The sequence below is a fragment of the Polypterus senegalus genome, chromosome 8 (genome assembly GCF_016835505.1).
Source record: "Polypterus senegalus isolate Bchr_013 chromosome 8, ASM1683550v1, whole genome shotgun sequence".
Lineage (NCBI taxonomy): Eukaryota > Metazoa > Chordata > Cladistia > Polypteriformes > Polypteridae > Polypterus > Polypterus senegalus.
In genome coordinates, this window is record NC_053161.1 from 152387979 (window position 1) to 152409173 (window position 21195).

The 21195-nt window shown below is 40.0% G+C and overlaps 1 protein-coding gene across 5 annotated transcripts in view; it reads left to right on the forward strand.

Annotated features, from left to right (window-relative positions):
- Positions 1-21195, forward strand: part of LOC120534404 (gastrula zinc finger protein XlCGF26.1-like) — a 60936-nt gene that overhangs the window by 3028 nt on the left and 36713 nt on the right. Inside the window, exons 1-2 of one of the 5 annotated variants that reach the window (XM_039761957.1) lie at positions 17459-17588; positions 19187-19681. In XM_039761957.1, coding sequence (XP_039617891.1) covers positions 19231-19681 — 451 coding nt within the window. In that variant the 5' untranslated portion in view covers positions 17459-17588; positions 19187-19230. The other 4 variants (XM_039761954.1, XM_039761956.1, XM_039761959.1 and 1 more) reach the window with 4 other exon arrangements.

The following is a 21195-nucleotide window of genomic DNA, read 5'->3' on the forward strand; positions in this document are numbered from 1 at the left end:
TCCCAACTTTTTTGGAATCCGGTTTGTAGATAGATTGTATACAACAGGCAAAAATAGCGACCACTTGATAACAGTATTAGCTATAATCAATGAAAGCATGAATTAATCAACAGAAATATCCGTGATCAACATTTTAAACTTAACGACTTACTTAAGAAAAAAAAAAAGAAAAATGCCCCAGCACGCAGAAAGCAGATGTTTGCAGGCAGGCAGAGCGGCGAAGGTTAAAAAGAAAAAAAAATATATAACTTTCTCCCTAGTGGGGAATCGAACTCAGGTCTCTGAGGCACAGTAGGCCTGGTGCACTCTGAGACAGCAAATCTTAGCACTATGCCATGGAAGCTGTTGTATCATTTTTGAACCTTTTTATGAAAGTGTTTATTTGATCTTTGGAAATCAGTCTTCACACATTCTATAGTTTATGCCTACATTTTGTAACATTTATTACTAAAATATGAAAACGTTTCTGTTTTAACAATATGTTTACACGGATTACTGTAGAAACAGAACACACATGAAATGCATGTGTTCCAAATAATGGTCTATTATTTCCACTCTAAAACTCCAGCAGTTCAGTCACTCCCAGATAATCAAACAAGGCATAAGCTGGGAAAACTTAGTGAATGTTCTGCGATGGTGGGGGATGGAATAGCTGGCTGCTTACTGCTCGTCTTAATTGACACATTTAGAAGACAAAAGAAGCTGAAGGAGAGGTGTGAATGGTTTTAAGGTGGGCCAGATCTACAAGTTTTTTTCGTAGACTGTGGTAATTCTAGTGTTAATGTTGTTGAAGTATACAGTGTATTGAGACTGAAATGGAGACACCCACTGAAGTAAGAAGATGCTCTTGCAGTCCTAAACCCAACTGCTCACTAGAGGGGGCTAGTTCTCCTTCGGCTAAACTGCACACTCTCTGAATCCTGCAGCCTGAGTGAGAAGACTGCATCCAGGTGCAGACCTCCACCAGGAGCTCCCCCAAACAGCCAATTGAATTGCATGTTTAATTCACTTGGTTTACAGTTTACAACCGACCTTATTTGTCTCTGACAACCCTAATCTTAACCATGGTTTAACTGGCTGTATTGCATAACATCACTGATGTATAATGTGAAGTGACAGCCTCCTCATTGGACTATTGTTCTGAGTTTGCACCCAGCAGCTCCAAAAGGACTGCCACCTGAATGTATTTCTTACTGGTGTTATGTGCAGTCTTAAACCTGAAGAAGGAATCTGTTAAATGCTTAGTGATCCATGAGGGTGCAGACATTATATAAATCAGAGGGCATGTTGACAGAAAAATCTGCAAAAAAAAAAAAAAATATCTGCAGAGCTAATATTAGTCCCACCGGCTCCCTTGAAAGCATGCAAAAAGAAGCAGTCTATAAATAATTTTGACAATCTCCATCTTGGCCAGTAAAATATTCACATAAACAGAAGAATACATCAAGGGAGGAAGGCTGTTTAACGTTATGTTTACCCCTAGAAAAAAATGAGTCAGCAATGTGCCATTTTTTGAACAGGAAAAAAATATTACATGTAACAGAAACCTCTAAATACCAAAATGATAACATAAATACAGTAGGAAAGGTACTGTATGTTGAGCATTTACTGATGTAGGTTTATGTCATTTGTGTGACATGTTTTGAAATAGTCATCAATGCAGAGCCAGGTATGGCAATTGAAACAGTTAAAGTGTGTTTTTTGTGCATTTTTTCTGTTGCTTGAGCAAGAGAGAGTAGAACATCAGTGCCTGATCTGCACGAGCAACACATTCCTCATATTATTATAGGCTACCACAGGACAAGGCTTTGTGACTCCCACATTTCCCCTAAAATTAATAACATTTGCTGCGTTGAGACAGAGCTTAGGGGGCTAATGTCTTTATTGTCCTTCTACTAGATTCCAATTTTTAACCCTAACCCAATTTTTTGCCTTTTTGTCATGCACCTTCTTGCACAATGGTGAACTTCCAGGCAACCAAATTTACAGGCATATAACAGTAGTTTGGTCCTAACACTGCAGTATGCATCAGATTCATTGTCCATGCCAACGTCTGATGACCAATTCAAATTGTCATCACTATTGCTTGATTTAACTAATGGTTCTGTTTCAGTTTGTTCTAAAACTGGCTTTACACTCTATTGTATTTTGTGTGAAAGGCCCACTCATTAATATTAATGAGTTACTGTAGCATGGCAAAAAGCACAGACATTTTCAGGATTTTTTTTCTCCATTAGATGATGTGGGCAGTAAGGAGCTAAATGGTTAACAGTGCCTTGTGCCTTTCTTCAGAAACATGTTAGGGCTGCAGCTGTAAGTTGAAGGTCACAGCATATACAACTCTGGAGAAAACAAGTAAGCTGTAAATCTCATAAACCCAAATCTCAAAGTGACATCTGAAGGCCAGCAGCTGCATGTATGTGTGTTTAAGGTGTTCAGCGTTACCACCTAAAACGTGAAATTCCACAAATGCAGGAAACTATCAAGGTCCGAGGGTCTTGTATGGACTTTAACCAGTTCGAATAAAGAAGATAAAGTATGCCGCACATGATTTTTGTGATTTAACCAAGCAGTGGAGTGTTATGCTGCATGATCAAAGTGCCTGATTTTTATAGCCAGTAAGATTTATTCTTTTTTACTATAACTGAGATATGCAAATCTGTTATGTAAAAGCTGAGTGTATAAATAAGAGCTACACCCTTTGTTTATTGAGAATCCCTCATGTTGAGCTGTTAACTGCAGGGCTCCACCTTTCTGCGAAAGAAATACATATGGCAAGCTTCCTCCTGCCTGATTCTTCGGGGTGATTGTTTATATTGGTTAACTGTCTTCCACAACGGCAGCAGAATACTGTCCTAAGAGTTATTCGGGCCTTAAACTGTAAAGTGGACTATTATCATCACCCCAAGTCATACTCAGGGTTAACGCTAAACAGGTTGAGGTGCATCTGCAAAGTTTTTATAATCCAAAATAAAAAGGTGGGAAGATCTTTAAGGACTAGAATAGAGTTGGTGAATAAAGAGCTAATAGCCCAGAATGTTGCTAAGGTTAGAAAGAATAAATTATATACATGTAGTCATATGCAAGAAATCACTCAGGGCGCTACCCCTTCTCCTCAGCCTGATGTCCTCCCATGATTTTGTCATAGATGAGTTGTGAATTCAGCACGTTAGGGATTGTTTAGAAAGTGTGAATTAAGATTCCGTGCTCCGCAAACCTCCAAAAACACTGCTAGCTGACCATCTTAATGGCTTTTTCAGCAACAGTGAGCATCTCTTTCACCTTCACTGTGCACTCGCTGTCACTTGCATATGTACGTACATATCGTAATGACCCTTGCAAGAGACGGAAGAATGGACTCCACCACTTTATGCCAAGATATTAGTGTGACCCTGTAAAGCACCTTTGGTTTCAATTACGTTGCCAGGTCTTTTGTGACACAAAGTTGCCCCAGCCTCTTCATCTCCTCAGCCTGTACAAATACTTGCCGCTTGGCTCCAGCCCACTCCACTCACCCATAATTGCCCACTCGCTGAGCTGACGACCCAAGGCCAGGGTCCATCCAAAGCTTACTGGCACCCACACACAAACACAGACACTCTTCAGCAGCTAGGAAATGTGTAATAAATTGATTATTACAGTAGTGGATTTGCTACCCTACACTTGTGCACTGTTCACAGGTCACTTACTGTACAGTATATAGCCAGCTTCTCGGGGCATCCCAGTCCCATCTGTAGTCCATGACTTAATGGAGAACATGTGCCTCTTAAGTCTGAACCCAGGTGGCCTCTGTCTCTCTAATATATATATATATATATATATATATATATATATATATATATATATATATATATATATATATATATATATATATATATATATATATATATATATACTAATAAAAGGCAAAGCCCTCACTGACTCACTGACTCATCACTAATTCTCCAACTTCCCGTGTAGGTAGAAGGCTGAAATTTGGCAGGTTTATTCCTTGCAGCTTACTTACAAAAGGTAAGCAGGTTTCATTTCGAAATTCTACACATAACGGTCGACAACGTCCGCCATGTTGAACTTTCTTATTTATGGCCCCATCTTCACGAAATTTGGTAGGTGGCTTCCCTGCGCTAACCAAAACCGATGTACGTACTTATTTCGATGGTATGACGCCACTGTCAGCCGCCATATTGAACTTTCCAACGTCACTAATTCTCCAACTTTCCGTGTAGGTAGAAGGCTGAAATTTGGCAGGCTCATTCCTTACAGCTTACTTACAAAAGTTAAGCAGGTTTCATTTCGAAATTCTACACGTAATGGTCATAACGGTTTACAACGTTCGCCATGTTGAACTTTCTTATTTATGGCCCCATCTTCATGAAATTTGGTAGGTGGCTTCCCTGCGCTAACCAAAACCGATGTACGTACTTATTTCGATGGTATGACGCCACTGTCAGCCGCCATATTGAACTTTCCAACGTCACTAATTCTCCAACTTTCCGTGTAGGTAGAAGGCTGAAATTTGGCAGGCTCATTCCTTACAGCTTACTTACAAAAGTTAAGCAGGTTTCATTTCGAAATTCTACACGTAATGGTCATAACGGTTTACAACGTTCGCCATGTTGAACTTTCTTATTTATGGCCCCATCTTCATGAAATTTGGTAGGTGGCTTCCCTGCGCTAACCAAAACCGATGTACGTACTTATTTCAGTGGTATGATGCCACTGTTGGCCGCCATATTGAAGTTTCTTACGTCACTAATTCTCCAACTTCCCATGTAGGTAGAAGGCTGAAATTTGGTACTTATTTAGGTGGTATGATGCCACTGTCGGTCGCCGTATTGAACTTTTCAACAGTCTTTGTTACTTATGGGCCCATCTTCAAGAAATTTGGTACGCGGGTTCCCAACGCTAACTGAATCCTACGTACGTACATATATACGTCCATAGCCTGCAGCTCGGTCACCGTGTGAGGCAGCGTTGGGTCCCCCATCCCAACGCCTCCCACGTTGTTGGCTGCCTTCCTATATAAGGCCGTCCCTCGCTCCAGTCTCTACATTCCCTTCCTTGCTTCGCCACGGGATTCACATCTCCCTGCTGATAACTACAGCCTTTTTATTTAATCCACGGCTTCTCCGCTGTTTTATTGTTCGTTTATTACGATTATAGTTATTGTGTAGGTATTTTAGACTTACTGTACATTGTTCAGATACCCATTTCCTTTATCATTCCAACCGTACCCGCATTAACATGTCTATCGAGTCGATTACCATCGATCAAAAAACTGTCACTTACCAAGTGGTTTCCATGCCCGGAGATGGCACCTACCTTTTCCATTCTCTTTGTTATATATTGCATGGCCATATCAGGCTCACTCTTGATATCTGGAGGAACAACAACAACAACATTTATTTATATAGCACATTTTCATACAAACAGTAGCTCAAAGTGCTTTACATATTAAAGAATAGAAAAATGAAAGACACAATTATAAAACAAAATAAATCAACATTAATTAACATCGAATAATAGTAAGGTTCAATGGCCAGGGAGGAACATTGTGTCTTATGTATTGAATGACTGGGACAGGTTCAAGGTGTGGACTGATGACGGTACATGAGATAATTATACTACACAGGAGCACGAGAAGAGTAAAATTCTTAAGTCCTTCACCTATGCATCTGCATGTGAGTTGATGGCTGCCGCTGAATTGTTCGGTTATTGCTTTCAAGTGTACCGAAATGGCCAAATATTTTACACCTTTCGACAACCGCCAATGCCTCTTAAACATCTTGGATTCACAGGTGACAATTTCAGTAGTGGACACTTTGATGTTTATGAATGTTTAAACTCTCAAAAGCTGGATGTGAAGTTATCGATGAAACTGGTTGTATACTTACAACGCTTGACAGATGCTGAATGTCACTTCAACACAAGTCCTACAAATGCTGTCGTAATTGAAACAAACCATGAAACTCAAACTGATTATTACAGCAGCAATCCAAGCTGTGAGATTTGAGACAAGATTACTGTTAACATTGCCAACTGTACGTAGCATGCTTAAGAGTAAGCTCAGCACACAGCTTGGTCATATTACAAACGGAGAGCCGAACTCAAAATGTGGTATACAAAGAGATCCTTAACAAATAATTATTGGTATATTTTCCCTCAGTTTAAAAAGGTTTCATTTTCTTCTTAATAAAACTTTTAGGGCAGTACTTCGCCGCTGCGAAGTGCGGGTATTTTGCTAATATATATGGTGGTCCAGATCTAATTATGCAATTTTCATTATGCTATAACTTAAGTTTATTGCATAGGAAATCACCCGAAAAATCCCAGACCATCGAGAAGTGTGCGAACTGAAGACATGAAGAATTACCTTCGCGCCAAACTAGAATCATCCCCGCATAAATCAAAGTCATCCAGACGATCTGGATCTGCATAATTAGACCTGGATCACCCGTGTATATTAGCCGTCCCCCACGGCTCCAACTGTGTAGTAGTGAAACAGGACAAACTTTAAAAATCAATAAACAAACAGGTATCGCTAGCTAAAAAGAGGCAAGATACACTCCAAAACACAGAGGTAGACTGACTCCCCCTCCTTTCTACCTGCTGCGTCTCTCTCGGATTTGTGCAAATGAATCAGTACTACAAGCGAACTATGATGACAATTAGCGCAATGAGAGAGGTTGCAAAATCAACCAGAATGTTCAAGCAAATTATAGAAAAAAAAAAACTCATGAGAAGCGGGCAGACAGATGTTGGATTTTAAATATATAGAGATATACACACACAGAATCAGTAAGCAGAAGCAAAGAAACACCAAAATTCTAGAACAGAAATCAAGTCCTGCTCCTTTTCAGGGCTCAAGCCCCAGTCTGCCAGGCAAAGCCACTCATCCACTCTTCTCTTTTTTAGTACCTGGCTCAAGAGTCAGTCTTCTACATTTCCATCTCTCTCTGTCTTCACCCCTAGCCTTTGAGCTATACCATGCAGTTGGATGCTTGTCCTTATCTACTCCATACTTTGTCACAGTTAGCTTTTAATCTAATCCCTAGTTACTTCCAACCAAGGCTCAGACTTACTTTTAGGCTCAAGGTCATAACGGTATACTGGCCCTGGTGCTCTTGAAACTGTGAGCTTATTGTGTACTTTCAAAGGCCAGATCGCTCTGGCAGTATCCGTGTTGCCTGTTCTTTCAGGTACTTGCACAGCCCCAAAATATCAGACTGCAGGTGTTGCTATCTCTGATGATAACCATTGACCTCTCATGTTCTTCTAAATTAGGTACAGGCAACTCCAACAACTGAGTCACTTTACCAAGCTGGCAGGGCTTAACCTGCTTTCACCCTGGTTGCGGTATTGGGGCAGTCACTACCCGCATATGGTATATCACTCTCATACATGTTCTTTTTTTGTCATGGCAGCTTGCATTGACATTTTCTTTTTGTTTTCTTCTCACTGTATTTTACTGCCTAGCAATCACAGTTTTAACTGGTCCCTCTTTACAGGGTATGTTTAATATATTCTTATGACCAACAGGTACTCCAGCATAATGATGAAAACCCCCATTGCAAATTTAACATGTGATATGCTCCCATGTTACTGTTGAGTTTGGTTTAATATAACAGCTTCGATCCATTGTACCAAGTTCTTCCAATGTGGACTTTTAACAGTTCATTCAGTGATAGAAAAGTAGGACTGTTCCCCTTTAACTGAATTGGAAAAATTTGGTATTGACAGCAAACGCTTAACAAGTTTGTAACTGTCTCCCTGTGTTCTTGTCAAACTCATTTCAAAGTAAGAGCTGGAATCCACTGTACTGGTTCCTTTCATACTTATAAACTTTACAATCCTGTCACCTAACCCTAACCCTAACCCTTATAGTTCAGACCTGTCGGCCCTGAATCGGCTTGGTCATTCTCCTCTGGACTTTCTATAGCATGGCTATGCTTTTTTTTTTTTTGTAATATGGAGACCACAGATGCACATTATAGGAGTCACTTCACTTGACTTGCAGTACACTCATTATGACTTCACACTACACACTTAATGGCTTCTGAACACTGTCTCTGGCAGTTGATACTGTTAAGTCCAATATGAATACTAAATCCTTCTCATAAAGTGTATTTGATTTTCAGACCTCCCATTGTGTATTCAAAACTAATATTTTTACTTTCTATATGTATTACTTTACATTTTGTACAAATCTGCACAAGCATGTATGCTGTCCAAGTTTCCCTTTTAATGAATCAACTGATTTGAGATTATCAGCCCTCCCACCTCAAATTTAATCATCTTATTGATTATTCTCCTCTCCAGATTATTTTATGTTAATTACAAAGACCCTCAGCCCCAGCACTGAGCCCTGAGGGACACCACTTAATTTGCCAACTAGCCTCTCTCTTGGGTCCTCATCAAAATCTTTCTGAAAATCCAGATTAAAAAAAATATTTTTTGTCATTGCATTTCAGCATATTAGTAAAACATGCCTTCCCTCGTGTGAACCAATGTTGGCTGTTCACTGTCACTCCTGTTCTAGACATGTGCTGCTCCTTCTTTTCCTTAATAACTCCTTCCATTTATTTACCTGTGATGCGTGTTACACTTACTGCTTGCTTGGATCTGCCTGTTTATCCTTTATACAGGGCTATTCAAAATGAAAGAGCAGATTTCAAACTATATAAGACAGAAATGCATTCCACACATCACTGGATAGAGGAAAGTTCAAGGTTTGGTTGCATGCACTCCACATAAGCACTATGTGTAGCGTGACAAACATCAAAACGGTAGACCATTTCTTGCCACACAAGTCAACTGGCCCCTAGTTACTGAATTCACAGTTTCCTCAATTCAATGTCACAAATCTTGAAGATTAGCAGGAATAGGTGGTACATTTCTTTAATGTACCCCTATAGGTAAAAATCGCATTGGGTAAGGTCTAGAGACCTGGAAGGCCACAGACAATGAGCAAGATGTTGTTGTCCACCTCTTCCAATCCATTGTCCTGGAATGGTGGTGTTTAGGTAACACCAGACCTCAAAGTGTAAATGAGGCGGGACACTATCTTGCATGAAAATAAAGTCATTCGAATCTTCTTGAAGTTGGGGAAATAACCAGCATTGTAGCATGTCCAGGTATGAAAATCCCATCACAGTTTGCTCTGCAACAAAGAGAGGTCCATAAACTTTGCTTGCAGAAATGACACAAAACACATTTACCTTCTGTGAGTCTCTTTCATGTTCGACGACTATGCAAGGATTTTCATACCCCCAAATTCTAACATTGTGACGGTTAACCTCAGAGATGGAAAGTTGATTCATCTGAAAAAAATCAGTCGTTCAGGAAAATTGTCCTCTTCCATATCCTCCAGAATTACAGTACAAAATTCAAACCTTTTTTCATGGTCTTCAGGATGCACTAATTGCAACTTGTAAGGCTTCATATGCAGACACTGTCTAAGAACACACCGTACCATTGTTTGAGGAATTCCAAGTTCAATGCTTGCCCGTGATGCGGATTTCCTACGGCTCCATTCAAACACATCTCGGATACGCTCAACATTTTCATCTGACGTGCATGGACGACCAGTGCTTTTACGTTTGCATATGCAACCTTCTACAAATTTTTTGTATGCCATAAATTTGCTTATGATGAGGCGGCTGTTTCTTGAACCGTCGGCAATTTTCACGTTGCACTTGAACAATGGACTCGCACTTCGCAAATCGCAGTGGTGTTGTCACCATTTTACTATAAATGAGAAACAGTGGCATTCACTAGTACTTTTATCTGAGCTTTTAAACTTTGAACTTTCCTCTATCCAATGATAATGCGGAATGTGCTTGTCTTGTACAGTTTGATTGAAATACATTTTTGAAATCTGCTCTTTCATTTTGAATAGCCCGGTATATAAAGGTATAATATTTGCTAATTTTCAATCCCCCTGAGGTTACAAGTTCAAATCCTTTTAGAAGACTCAGCATGCTATGAACAGGCAGGTGCTGTGCTTCAATTGTAAAAACAAAAGTATCTGCAATGTGAGTTAATAAGTAATAAGTAAATGTTGACACATTTGAGAATCACAAATTAGTTATTTATCACCTGAGTGAAAATTATTTCTGTTCACAAAAGCAAATTCATTCTATGATGATGCATTTATCACAATATGCAGTATCTGCATTCAAATGCGCCCATTACATTAGGAAAATCTGCAGTCGCTGCCAATTGCTTTTTGACCTTGGCTTGCTCATCCCTGATGGTAAAGATGCTTAACATATCTGGGTGTTAATTCTACCATCCCATAAAGATGGTGTGATGTGACTCAGAAGATTGTGAAATTCCTGACCAGTCAGCCAGTTCATGCTGAAGAAGTGCCTGTTACTAAGTAGCCTACATAACAGGGGTTATGTGATTTGTGTAAGATGGCCCCTGTAATGTGGGCTCCAATTCAGCACACGACTCCCAAGAGGACAGCTCTAGGAAGTCTAAAACTGGCTTATGTGAGCCAAAAACAATACTGTGATCAAATCAGAAAATTTGCTAAAAGGAACCTGCCCAATTTTCCTCACCTCCCACCTATTTCTATTCCAGAAGAAAAACTGATAAACCTTGAAGACTCTGACAACATCTCTGTAATATATAAAAACACATTAAAATCTTTTCCTTTCAAAGATCCAAGGGTATAGTGGGGTAAAGACCTTTCACTTGATATTTCATTATAGGAGTGGAAGGCTGCCATGCACAGAATACATTCGAGCTCCATATGCACGAAGCATTCACTCGTTTATCGAGCACATCTGTCTCATTTAAAATTGTCTAAATTGTATCCAGGCCAAGAGTCAACCTGTGAACGTTGCAGTCGAGCTCTTCCTTCCATGAGCCACATGTTTTGGTCCTACACCAAATTAACATCATTCTGGACCAAAATGCCTTTCAGACAGCCTTGGTGTCACAATCCCTCCTAATCTACTAACAGCTGTGTTTGATGGGCTTAAAGTGGAGAAGGACAAATGGATTGTAATAGCCGACACCACTCTACTAGCACAGAGACTTGTCTTGCTCAACTGAAAGAATCCCAGCCCACCTGTTATAATGATGATGTCCTGTACTATTTGAAATTGGAAAAAAATAAATTCTCACTTCGAGGATCTGTTCAAAACTTTTTTTTTTAAATCTGGCAAGATCTAGGAATAAAATTTTGGAATAAGCTTTCATATTAGGGGATAGGATATTCATTGTCAGTTCTTTGTTGTTTTACAAGATTTATTCTTGTAGTTCAGGTTTGTTAAGTTTGACTCAGTTGTATGAATGTTATTTTCTTTGTTTTAAGAGTAAGTCTTGATTGTATGTAATGTTATTTTCTTCAAATAAAGTTTGTAAAACAAGAGAATAATGATCACTCTGCCAACACACTGAAAATTGATTCATTTTATGGTTACTTGACCCTAATAGTTTAATCACCTCTGCACCCTCAATCCTATCCTGATTAAAACAAAATATAAATCTAGATCGGCTTCACCCTTCATTTGTTTGTTAACACAGCATGTTAAAGCACTGTCATTGCTAACAGCTAAAAACTCTTGTTCTGTCCTGCACCAAATTAACATCATTCTGGACCAAAATCTTTAAATGCCTATCAGACAGCCTTGGGCTCACAATCCCCCCTAATCCACTAACAGCTGTGTTTGGTGGGCTCCCAGATGAGAAGGACAAACAAACAGTAATTGCATTTATTTCACTATTAGCATGTCGACTTGCTCAACTGGAAAAATCCCAGACCATCTCTTTTAAGTCAGTGGGTAACTGATGTTCTACACTAGTTGGGGGGAAAAAAACTAATTCTCACTTAGTGGATCTGCACAAAACCTTTTCAAAGCCTAGCAGGATCTATTCCAGGGATCTCAAACTCCAGTCCTGGAGGGCCACAATAATGGCTGCAGGTTTTCATTCTAACCCTTTTCTTAATTAGTGATCTGTTTTACTGATAATTAACTTCTTTTGAATTCATTTTAATTGACTTGTTTTTAAAGATGTGTTCTCTGGAATTGCTTCATTTCTTTCCTTTAACAAAAGTTAAATGTGAGGTGAGTGAGCCAACAGAAGACCAACTAAGTCAGGGTCCCAAACTCCAAACAATTTCACTCCAACCAGTTGCTTAATCAGGCTCTGATTCTTGTCATTAATTAAACCCGTTCTCTATCTGAACTAGTGTGGTGCTGGTGCTGAGGTGTCACCTGTTGTATGGCTACACTCAGGTCTTAATCTGGATCGTGAGTTGGTTTGTCGTGTGGTGGGTGCGGCAATGCGCTATAATAGCGCGTGCTCCTAACCCAGTGTTTTTCAACCTTTTCGCTGGAGTGGAACCCTGCGCGAATGGTTATCTTGCTCACGGAACCCTGTGCAATTATCCACCAGTATGTGCTATATCATGAGACTTTTTCGGTGGAACCCTTGGGAACCCTGGTTGAATAACACTGTCCTAACCTCTCTCTCTCTCTTTAATTCCATGGCTGCTCTCATTGTGCAATAGCAGCCATTTTTCCCCGAGACTGTTGATTTTCTCTTTTCTAAGAGCCCTGTTAAAATGTTTTGTTGACCTCAGCAGATCAACATTCCTGAGACCTTCACCCTTTTTATTTTCTGATATTGTGTGATGGACACAGTTTGCTGGTCCTGTTTTGGGTCATTTTGTATCTCCTTATTGTTTGGCTGCTAATTAAAGAAAAAGAAACAATTAAGGGGTCTGAGTATTCAAGAGCAAGTCAAACAAAATTAATACAAAAGAAGTTAATTAGGAGCAAAAACAGGTCACTCATTAAGCAAAGGGTTAGAATGAAAATCTGCAGCCACTGTGGCCCTCCAGGACTGAAGTCTGAGATCTCTGATCTAATCAATAACATTTTACGATAAGCATTTATATCGGGGAGAAGGATACTCTTTCCTCTTTTTTACTCTTAAAGGTTTTACTCTCACTGTTGGCCTTCTTCTCCTTCTCAAGGTGGGTGTTGAATTGAATTTAGTTTTGTTAAATCTAACTTAATTGTATGTAACGTTACTTGCTTTTAATTAATTTAATAAAATAATAATAAAAAACTCCTGTTCTTCTACTTCACTATTTGTAAGACTAGCCAAATTAATACTTGAGCAGTTTAATTCCCCCATGGTTATAAAGAAATAAAGAATTGTAAGGTCATAAATGAGGAAAGTGTGACAGTGCATCATAAAATGGTGGTGATAGACTGGGAGATCGAAATCAGCAGGAGAATAAAACCAGAGCAAGTGGCAGGTGTGATAGAGGCAAAGAAAAAGGCAAAGTAGACATGGTAGCAGCCTGGGAGGGAGGAGAGTAGAGAAATTTATACTGTAGGCAGACAAAAAGGGGGCAAAGAGGGCATTGGCAAGAGCCAAGGCACGAGATTTGGAGGAGGCATCTGAAAAATTGGAGACTAAAGAGGGAGAGAGAAGGATTTTTAGAATAGCCAAGGACTTTAGTCAAATAAAGCAGATTAAAGATGGGTAATGTGTGGTCTCGAGTGAGTTAAACATCTCCATTATGCCTCACTCGGACTGAGACAGCCCAGTCAAAAGTTTTCTTTCTTTTACATTTACTTGCTTTATAGTCATTCTGGAGTGTATTCAGACCAAGGTATGTATGTATATTTATTTACTTATCTGCCTATTTATGTATTTGTTTATTTGAAAATCTTCTTTAAAAAGACTAATTTCGCCTGGGGACTATATCTATCTATCATATAGTCCTTGTATTATTCATACCTATATCTATCATTAAATAAACCTGGTTACCTAACTCTCAATTATAACAGCAGAGCATTAGAAAGACAGGGACCAACATGCTGTAGCTGGGGCTTAACCAGGCCTTTGGACACCCCCAGCTTGAAAATCAGCCCAATCCCAGCGCTTCACCATGTTCAGAACTTGCAGCCAAGTCTGGAGGTAAACCTGTATGCTAATTCAGAAACATCAGAAGCATGCTAGCAATCACCAGAATTGGACATACTGTACAAGAAATGATGCCAATGCCGCCCTCTAGACCCTGGAGATCTCATGTGGCTTCACTACTCACAATGAATAGGGGAACACTGAACTTGACCAGCAGCTGTCACAGTCCATGTACTGTGCTGGACTGGTTGTTTGAAGTAGCATACCAAGTAAAGGTAGGACACCAGCAGCATTGGATCTATCATCAGAGGGACTTGGGCACACACTCTTGGGTGTCCTGCTTTGCAAAGGGGCCTTTGCATCCAAGAGGGAAAGAAAAATTAATTCACAGGCACTCGCAGCAGTCCACCATCAAAATTGCTTTCTCAAGTTTATTCTCACCTTAATAAACCTATCCAATGAGGTTTAAATAAAATGTGCTGGTTGGTTTATATGGATGGGACATGGTCAGAGCAGGTGTCTAACAGGTCACTGTCAATGAGAGAGAACATGTGATGTATAACTGTGTCCAGAAAGTGAAAAAGTCCACATGGGTGGTCATTCAAAATGGGAACCCAGTGGTGCAGCTAAAAATAAAAAAAAGAGAGAAGCAAAAGGTACTGCTTTTCTGAAAAGTATACTTGACAATTAAAAAATAAATCAAAATAATGATTTGAACAAGCTGTAAATTCTGCTTCAGAGACTATGAGACCAACCTTACAGTGTCAGGAAAAGACTGACGCTGTGGCTCTAGCAGTAAACTGTGGTTTGATAGACTGAAGTGTGAACAACGGTGTGGTAGACACTGAGGATGTATCAAGCAATGCCAAACAGAAATGTGGATCCCCATTCTGTTTTTTATTTTTATTTGGTGCAAGGATGTGACCCCAAAATGCTCAGTTATACACATATATTACCTTTTGCCACAAAGTGATAATGGCCTTTTAAACATGTTAGATGTTTGTTAAATGTGCTATCAGAAGAAAAAACAGGAAGTTAACCTGATTTATGATGGACATATTTGATGTCCATAACGTGTGAGTATAGATGTGTCTAGCAGCCGTGCCTTCAGTGACAGTAGTGTCAGCAGCCATACCACCTGCAGAACAGGTCATCCACCTGAAGCCAAGCATGTTCAGACCATGCCAGTGCTTGGATGGGAGACATCTAGGAAAAGCTTGGATTGCTGCTGGATGAGGTGTTGGTGAGGCCAGCAGGGGGTGCTTACCCTATGGTCTGTGTGTGGCTCCTAATGCCCCAGTGCAGTGACAGTGGACACTGTGCTGTAAATATGGCATCTTCCTGTGGATGAGATGTATGACTGAGGTTCTGACTCTCTGTGGCCATTAAAGATCATTAAGGGAATCTTTTGAAAACAGTAGGGTTTATCTTGATGTCCTGGCTAAATTGCCCCTCAAGGCCTCATCCATTCTGGCCCCCTAATCATCGCCTGTCTCTAATTGGCTCTTTCTCTCATCTCTTCAGCATCTAAGAGCTAATGTGTGGTGGGCGTACTGACTGGTGCAATAATTACTGCCGTTGAATCATCCAGGTGGAGATTGAAGGGGTTCCCCTCTGTCTATGTAAAATGCTTTGAGCACTTTATAAATGTAAATAATAATAATAATTATTATTATTATTAATGGTGAAGGGAGGGGTGCCTTTTGAGTTTTGGCACTCTGGAGCTTGTGGTGGTCTTAATCCAGCCTTGGACACTGGGCAGTGCTGGTGCACTGTGATCAGCTGACCCCTTACCATCACAAGGAGGGATCGTATTCACTGACTAGCAGTGCAGTTATCATGTCTCAGCCTGGGGTTCAAATACATCTTTTATGTCTCTTTTGTTACTTTTTGAATCTTTGGTTTATGTTGATTTGATTAATATTACATTTGATGTTTATATACATTATTCTTTATTTTTGATTTTGTTTATGTATATTAGCTGCCTGTATTAAATTCCCTGTGTTTTGTGGGTGGTCCTAAAGGGGCAGTGCCAACTGCCAATCACCACCAGGAATTGCCCGTCACCCTATAAATCCAGAAGGTCTCCCACAGTGCCTTCTGTTTAATTTCAGACGTGCCTGGGAATGGCAAGTTTACTTATGTTTTGCTGTATTTTAGTGATTTACAGATTATGTGGCCTTCTGCTCTGTTCCTTCTAACTAGGCCTTTGGATTCTGCATTGGGACTTTGTTCAACTTTCAAGCATATTCATTTTTGCCTTTTGTGCTCACCAGAGCTAGCTTTTTGTTACAAAGCATTTTGTGAAATAAATCTTTTATTTTTTAATTTGTAAAGTTTCGGTTCTTGCCCTTATTCCAGCTGGGATTTGTTTGTCTATATGCAAGACTTCTCTTACACCTCCATCAACTTTTTCCTCTTGCTTGGATGAGATTGAGGCCTGGATGTCCAAGAACTTCCTCAAGCTGAACAGCACTAAAACTGAAGCTCTTTTAATTGGCAACCCCCATCAACTTCGTTCCTCTGTAAATTGTATATCCTTTTCTGTCTGTACCATTACCCTCTCCCCTTCTGTTACAAATCTGGGTGTCAAGTTAGACTCCTATCTGTCATTTGATACACATGTCCATCACCTTTGTAAAATTGCATCCCTACATCTCCGAAACATAGCCAAACGCCATCGCTACCTCTCCCTCTGTGATGCTGAAAAACTGGTTCATGCCTTTGTCTCATCCAGACTGGACTATTGTAATGCACTCCTCATCAGGATCCCCAGCAAGAGCCTTCAAAAGCTCCAACAAATTCAAAATAGTGCTGCAAGAATCCTGATGAGGGTGAGGAAATATGAACACATTTCACCAATCCTTCGGTCATTTCATTGGCGCCCTATCCATCTCCGTATCGGATACAAACTCTGTTTGTTTACTCACCAGTGTATCCATGGAAATGCTCCACAATATCTCAAAGAGCTCCTTATATTAAAATCCACTACAAAAAACCTCTGTTTTACAAATACCTACTGCCTTCACCCCCCTGTGACCAAACTTCATACAATGGGAGACCGAGCCTTTGCAGCCGCTGCTCCACGGCTCTGGAATGGCTTACCAGAGAGCCTAAGAACACAGCAGATTGTGGGCTGTTTTAAAAAACAGCTAAAGACATTTCTATTTAGGAAAGCTCATTAACAAGAATGCTATAATTATTGTTGTTTTATCTCTGTTTTTAGCTTGCCTTGCCTTTGTTTAAACTTTTTATGTTGCACTTTGAGATTTCCTGCTAATGTAAAGTGCCCTATAAATAAAATGCATTATTATTATTGTTATTATTATTATTATATAACCCCCTCTAGTGTGCATTTTTAGAAGAGCTTTTGGAACTCTTTAGTCCTTGGGACTCCTAGCCCACAACAACAGTGTTAAACAACCCTGCCACCTGCCAGCCCATTGCTCATAATCAACGTTGCTTTATCTGACAATGCAGGACTCAAGATCCCTGCTGGTGTGCCTGTGTCACCAGCTGCACAACTGAAAAGAAAACTACCTTGCCATCTTGTCTAGTTTGTGTGACGCTGAGAGCATTTGCAGTTGATTGCTGAGGTCACCGACTTTGAAAGAAGTGTTATGGAACAGCCCTGACAAATCTGCATCAGCCTGTGATTGAGTCACCAACGGCACAGGCTGGCATTCCATCATGTAAGTCGACAGAGCCTGCCTGTCAAGCCTGCCAAAGTCATACTGGCAATCTTTTAAGGATAGAGAGCTATCTAAAAGAGCATACAAAGAACACGAATCTGTGCAGCATGACAGTAATAAACATACATTTCCATGTTAAAATTACACACAGTGATTGCATTTCACTTAAATTATTTTGATGAATTCAGGGTAGCATTTCCGAGATGTTACCCGTTTAATTTTTTTTCTTCAAGTGAGCCATCTCTGTATTGCATTGCCACCTCTCTACGTGTAACACATTGTACAGACTCTGAACGCTCTAAATGGTTAACTATGGCAGCTGTGGGACTTTTATTTTGACACATCACGATGTAGTCAGAACCGGAAGTTGTTTTTTTATTCCACCCAAACACATTTGCTATTAGCTTGCTAGGGGGAACGCTGATTAAGAACTACAGCTGTGCGTTGCAGGTGTCGTATCCGGAAGAAGAGGTATGTACAAGCGCGATATCAGTGAGAAAAATTGAAAAAACAAAGATGCAGTAGCACCGTTGCTAAACGCGCTAGAGATTCAGGTGGCGAGCAGCATGAAAACCTCCGTCTGTGCTTTTCCTGATTTAATGCTTACACTACGGTGAGTGTTCTCGTGTTTGAACCGCCCACTGGCCTCGGTGCTCACGACTGTCTTCAGTTCATGTCGTATTCGCCCAGCGCTTATTAATATTATTTCCTCGGCGTTTTAGTCTGTCTCTGTACGCCGTCAACTGGCACTGGCAGCGGCTGCTGTTACTCTTCTCAACACTATGTCTTAGGGAGAAGAGTTTTGAGGTTAAAAGCGCATATGTTGCCTTGGACAGAATAGTGCCAAGGGTGCTCCACGATCCTTCAATGGAAGACGGAGCAGCCGGCGTTCGGGTTCTTGAATTGTTCAGGAGATGCTGCAGAATAAACGACAATCTGCTTGAATCGATTAAAACAACGGGGTATACCGTCATTTGCTGGGAAACTGCCAGTCACAACTCTCTGTTCACAACAGAGCGTGAATGAAGAGGTATCTCGTTGAGTTACCCGTGAAAACAGGTAGTGCCTGGAAGCACGTCAAATTTTAAAACTATTTTGTCGCCCCGTATCATCAGTCAATAACAGGCAGACATGACGGAAGGAAAGAACCCCACTTCTGGTCATGAAGTAATTTCCATCTTTTTCTTACTAATGGTTATTGAGATCCCTTTACTGTAAGAACAGTACGCATGGCCAGTGGGTAGAAAGGAAGGATGAAGTGCGGTTTCTGGAAATTAAATACAGTAATTTGGTTTCTTTGTTTGTTATGTAGGGTTTTGACAGACCATATTTTATTTGTTTCAAGGGAGAAAATTAGATGCTCAAGAAATATAACAAACAGCTCACATAAAATACACATCAGAATTACTAAAAAGAAAGGAAAAATGTCTGACTTGGCTAAAGATAAGAGAGCAGTCCCAGTCAGGCACTATAAAGGCATATTGCTATGGGTTTGAAGGAGTCCCAGTAGCATTTCTTGACATAAGATGAAACTCAGTGTTCTTCATTTCTTTGTGGTGCATTTTTTAAACTAATTCTACTCTGTTCCGTTTATACAGAGGAAGAAGAATCTGTCATTTATGGTAAAGTCTAAACGTGTAAAATGGAGGAAACATCAAAGGCTATTCTGGAGCCCCTAGAGGAGAAATATACACGTGAAGAAGGACCCTCAGAAGACAGAGGTAAATTCAAGGAAAGGTGCAATGTAGTACTACACAGAAGCCGGGTATTCACGAACACTATAGAGAAAAGGGGCGTAGCCATTAAGGAAGAGAACTGTGAACTGGAGTGCATCCATTTCATGAAAGAGGCTGAGCGGAAATCTGACCGGACTGACATACACAAGCAGGGAATTACAAACCGAGTCAAGCAAGAAAACTTTAAATCAGAAGGTGTTTCTTTAGAAGAAGAAGAAGAGGAAGAAATAGTCACAGAGTCAGACTCCACTATGAGCAGGCCCTTCTCCCTACAGGATCCCTCTGTCCAGGTGAAGTCGGAATCATTGGATTCAGACTTGAAGAGGACTGAGAAAGCATCATCTCCCACTAAAAAGGGTAGGTGCTAAAATAAGTTTGTTTTCTGAGCCCGAGGTTTAACATGAAGGGTGCCCAATTGCTTTTTTGTGCAATTTGGAAACTAAGGCTTGTTTGAAAGACCGTACACACTTGAGTTTTCACACATGATAGAATCTTGAATTGAGCAGGCCATTTATCACATAGTGCAGTGCTTATGAAAAGTGTTCACTCCCCTTTGGCAGTTTTCTCATTTTATTGTTTCACAACATTGAATCACACTGGATTTTATTTGGCTTTTTTTTTTTTTTAATAGAATGACAGGAAAAAAAAAACATCTAAATGTTAAAACCAGATCTTTGCAAAGTTGTCTAAATTAATAACAAATGTAAAACACTAAATTGATCTCATAGGTGTTCACCCCTAAATCATCACTGGTTCCGCCAATTGGTTTTAGAAGGCCCATAATTAGTTCAGTGGAGATCAGCTGACTGGGATTTCTGTTGATTGCAGTCTAAATGCCCCTGCATGTAGAAAGTCCAACTTGTCCAGAGTCAATATGATGGCCTAATCTACACAATGAAGACAAAAGAACGGTTCAGACCACTCTTTCAAAAGGGGACTGTAAAACACAAGCCAGGGGATGGAGACAAAAATATATTTACTGTAAGCTAAAGCTCCACAGGAATGGCTTAAAACAACAATGTTAACATCCCGGTGTGGTTGAGTCATTTGAGGATTTGTGTCTAGACTTGACAAAGTCTGTTCACTTACAATCAGCATTAACCCTGATAGTTTTTAAGCCTTTTTTTCCCATTTTTTTTATTTTACTTTTATTGAATTTTTAAAAATCAAATAACACTTCATACACACAACTCAAGTTTTACAAAAAGAAACAAAAAGAAAATTAGAGAGAGCTAGGCCAGTAGTGTAAGACGTTATGCTATTAAAGACAAATTAATAGATAAAACAATAAATTAATAAAGATAAATGGGGAGAATCTGCTTCCTCAATTGAAATGCTTATTCTAAGATGTTATTGAAAATGTTTTGTACAGATCCTCTAAATGCGAATTTGATTTTTTTCCAGTCTCAAATAGTATATAAAATCAGTTACCCACTGACTTAAAATAGGGGAGAGTTAGGATTCCGATAGATACTTTATTAACCCCAAGGGGAAATTCACATACTCCAGCAGCAGCATACTGATAAAAAACAATATTAATTTCAAGAGTGACAAAAGTGCAGGTAAAACAGACAATAACTTTGTATAATTTTAACGTTTACCCTCCCGGGTGGAATTTAAGAGTCGCATAGCATCGTGGAGGAACGATCTCCTCAGTCTGTCAGTGGAGCAGGATGGAGACAGCAGTCTGTCACTGAAGCTGCTCCTCTGTCTGGAGATGATCCTGTTCAGTGGATACAGTGGATTCTCCATGAGTGACAGGAGCCTGCTCAGTACCCGTCACTCTTCCACGGATGTCAAACTGTCCAGCTCCATGCCTACAATAGAGCCTGCCTTCCTCACCAGTTTGTCCAGGCGTGAGGCATCCCTCT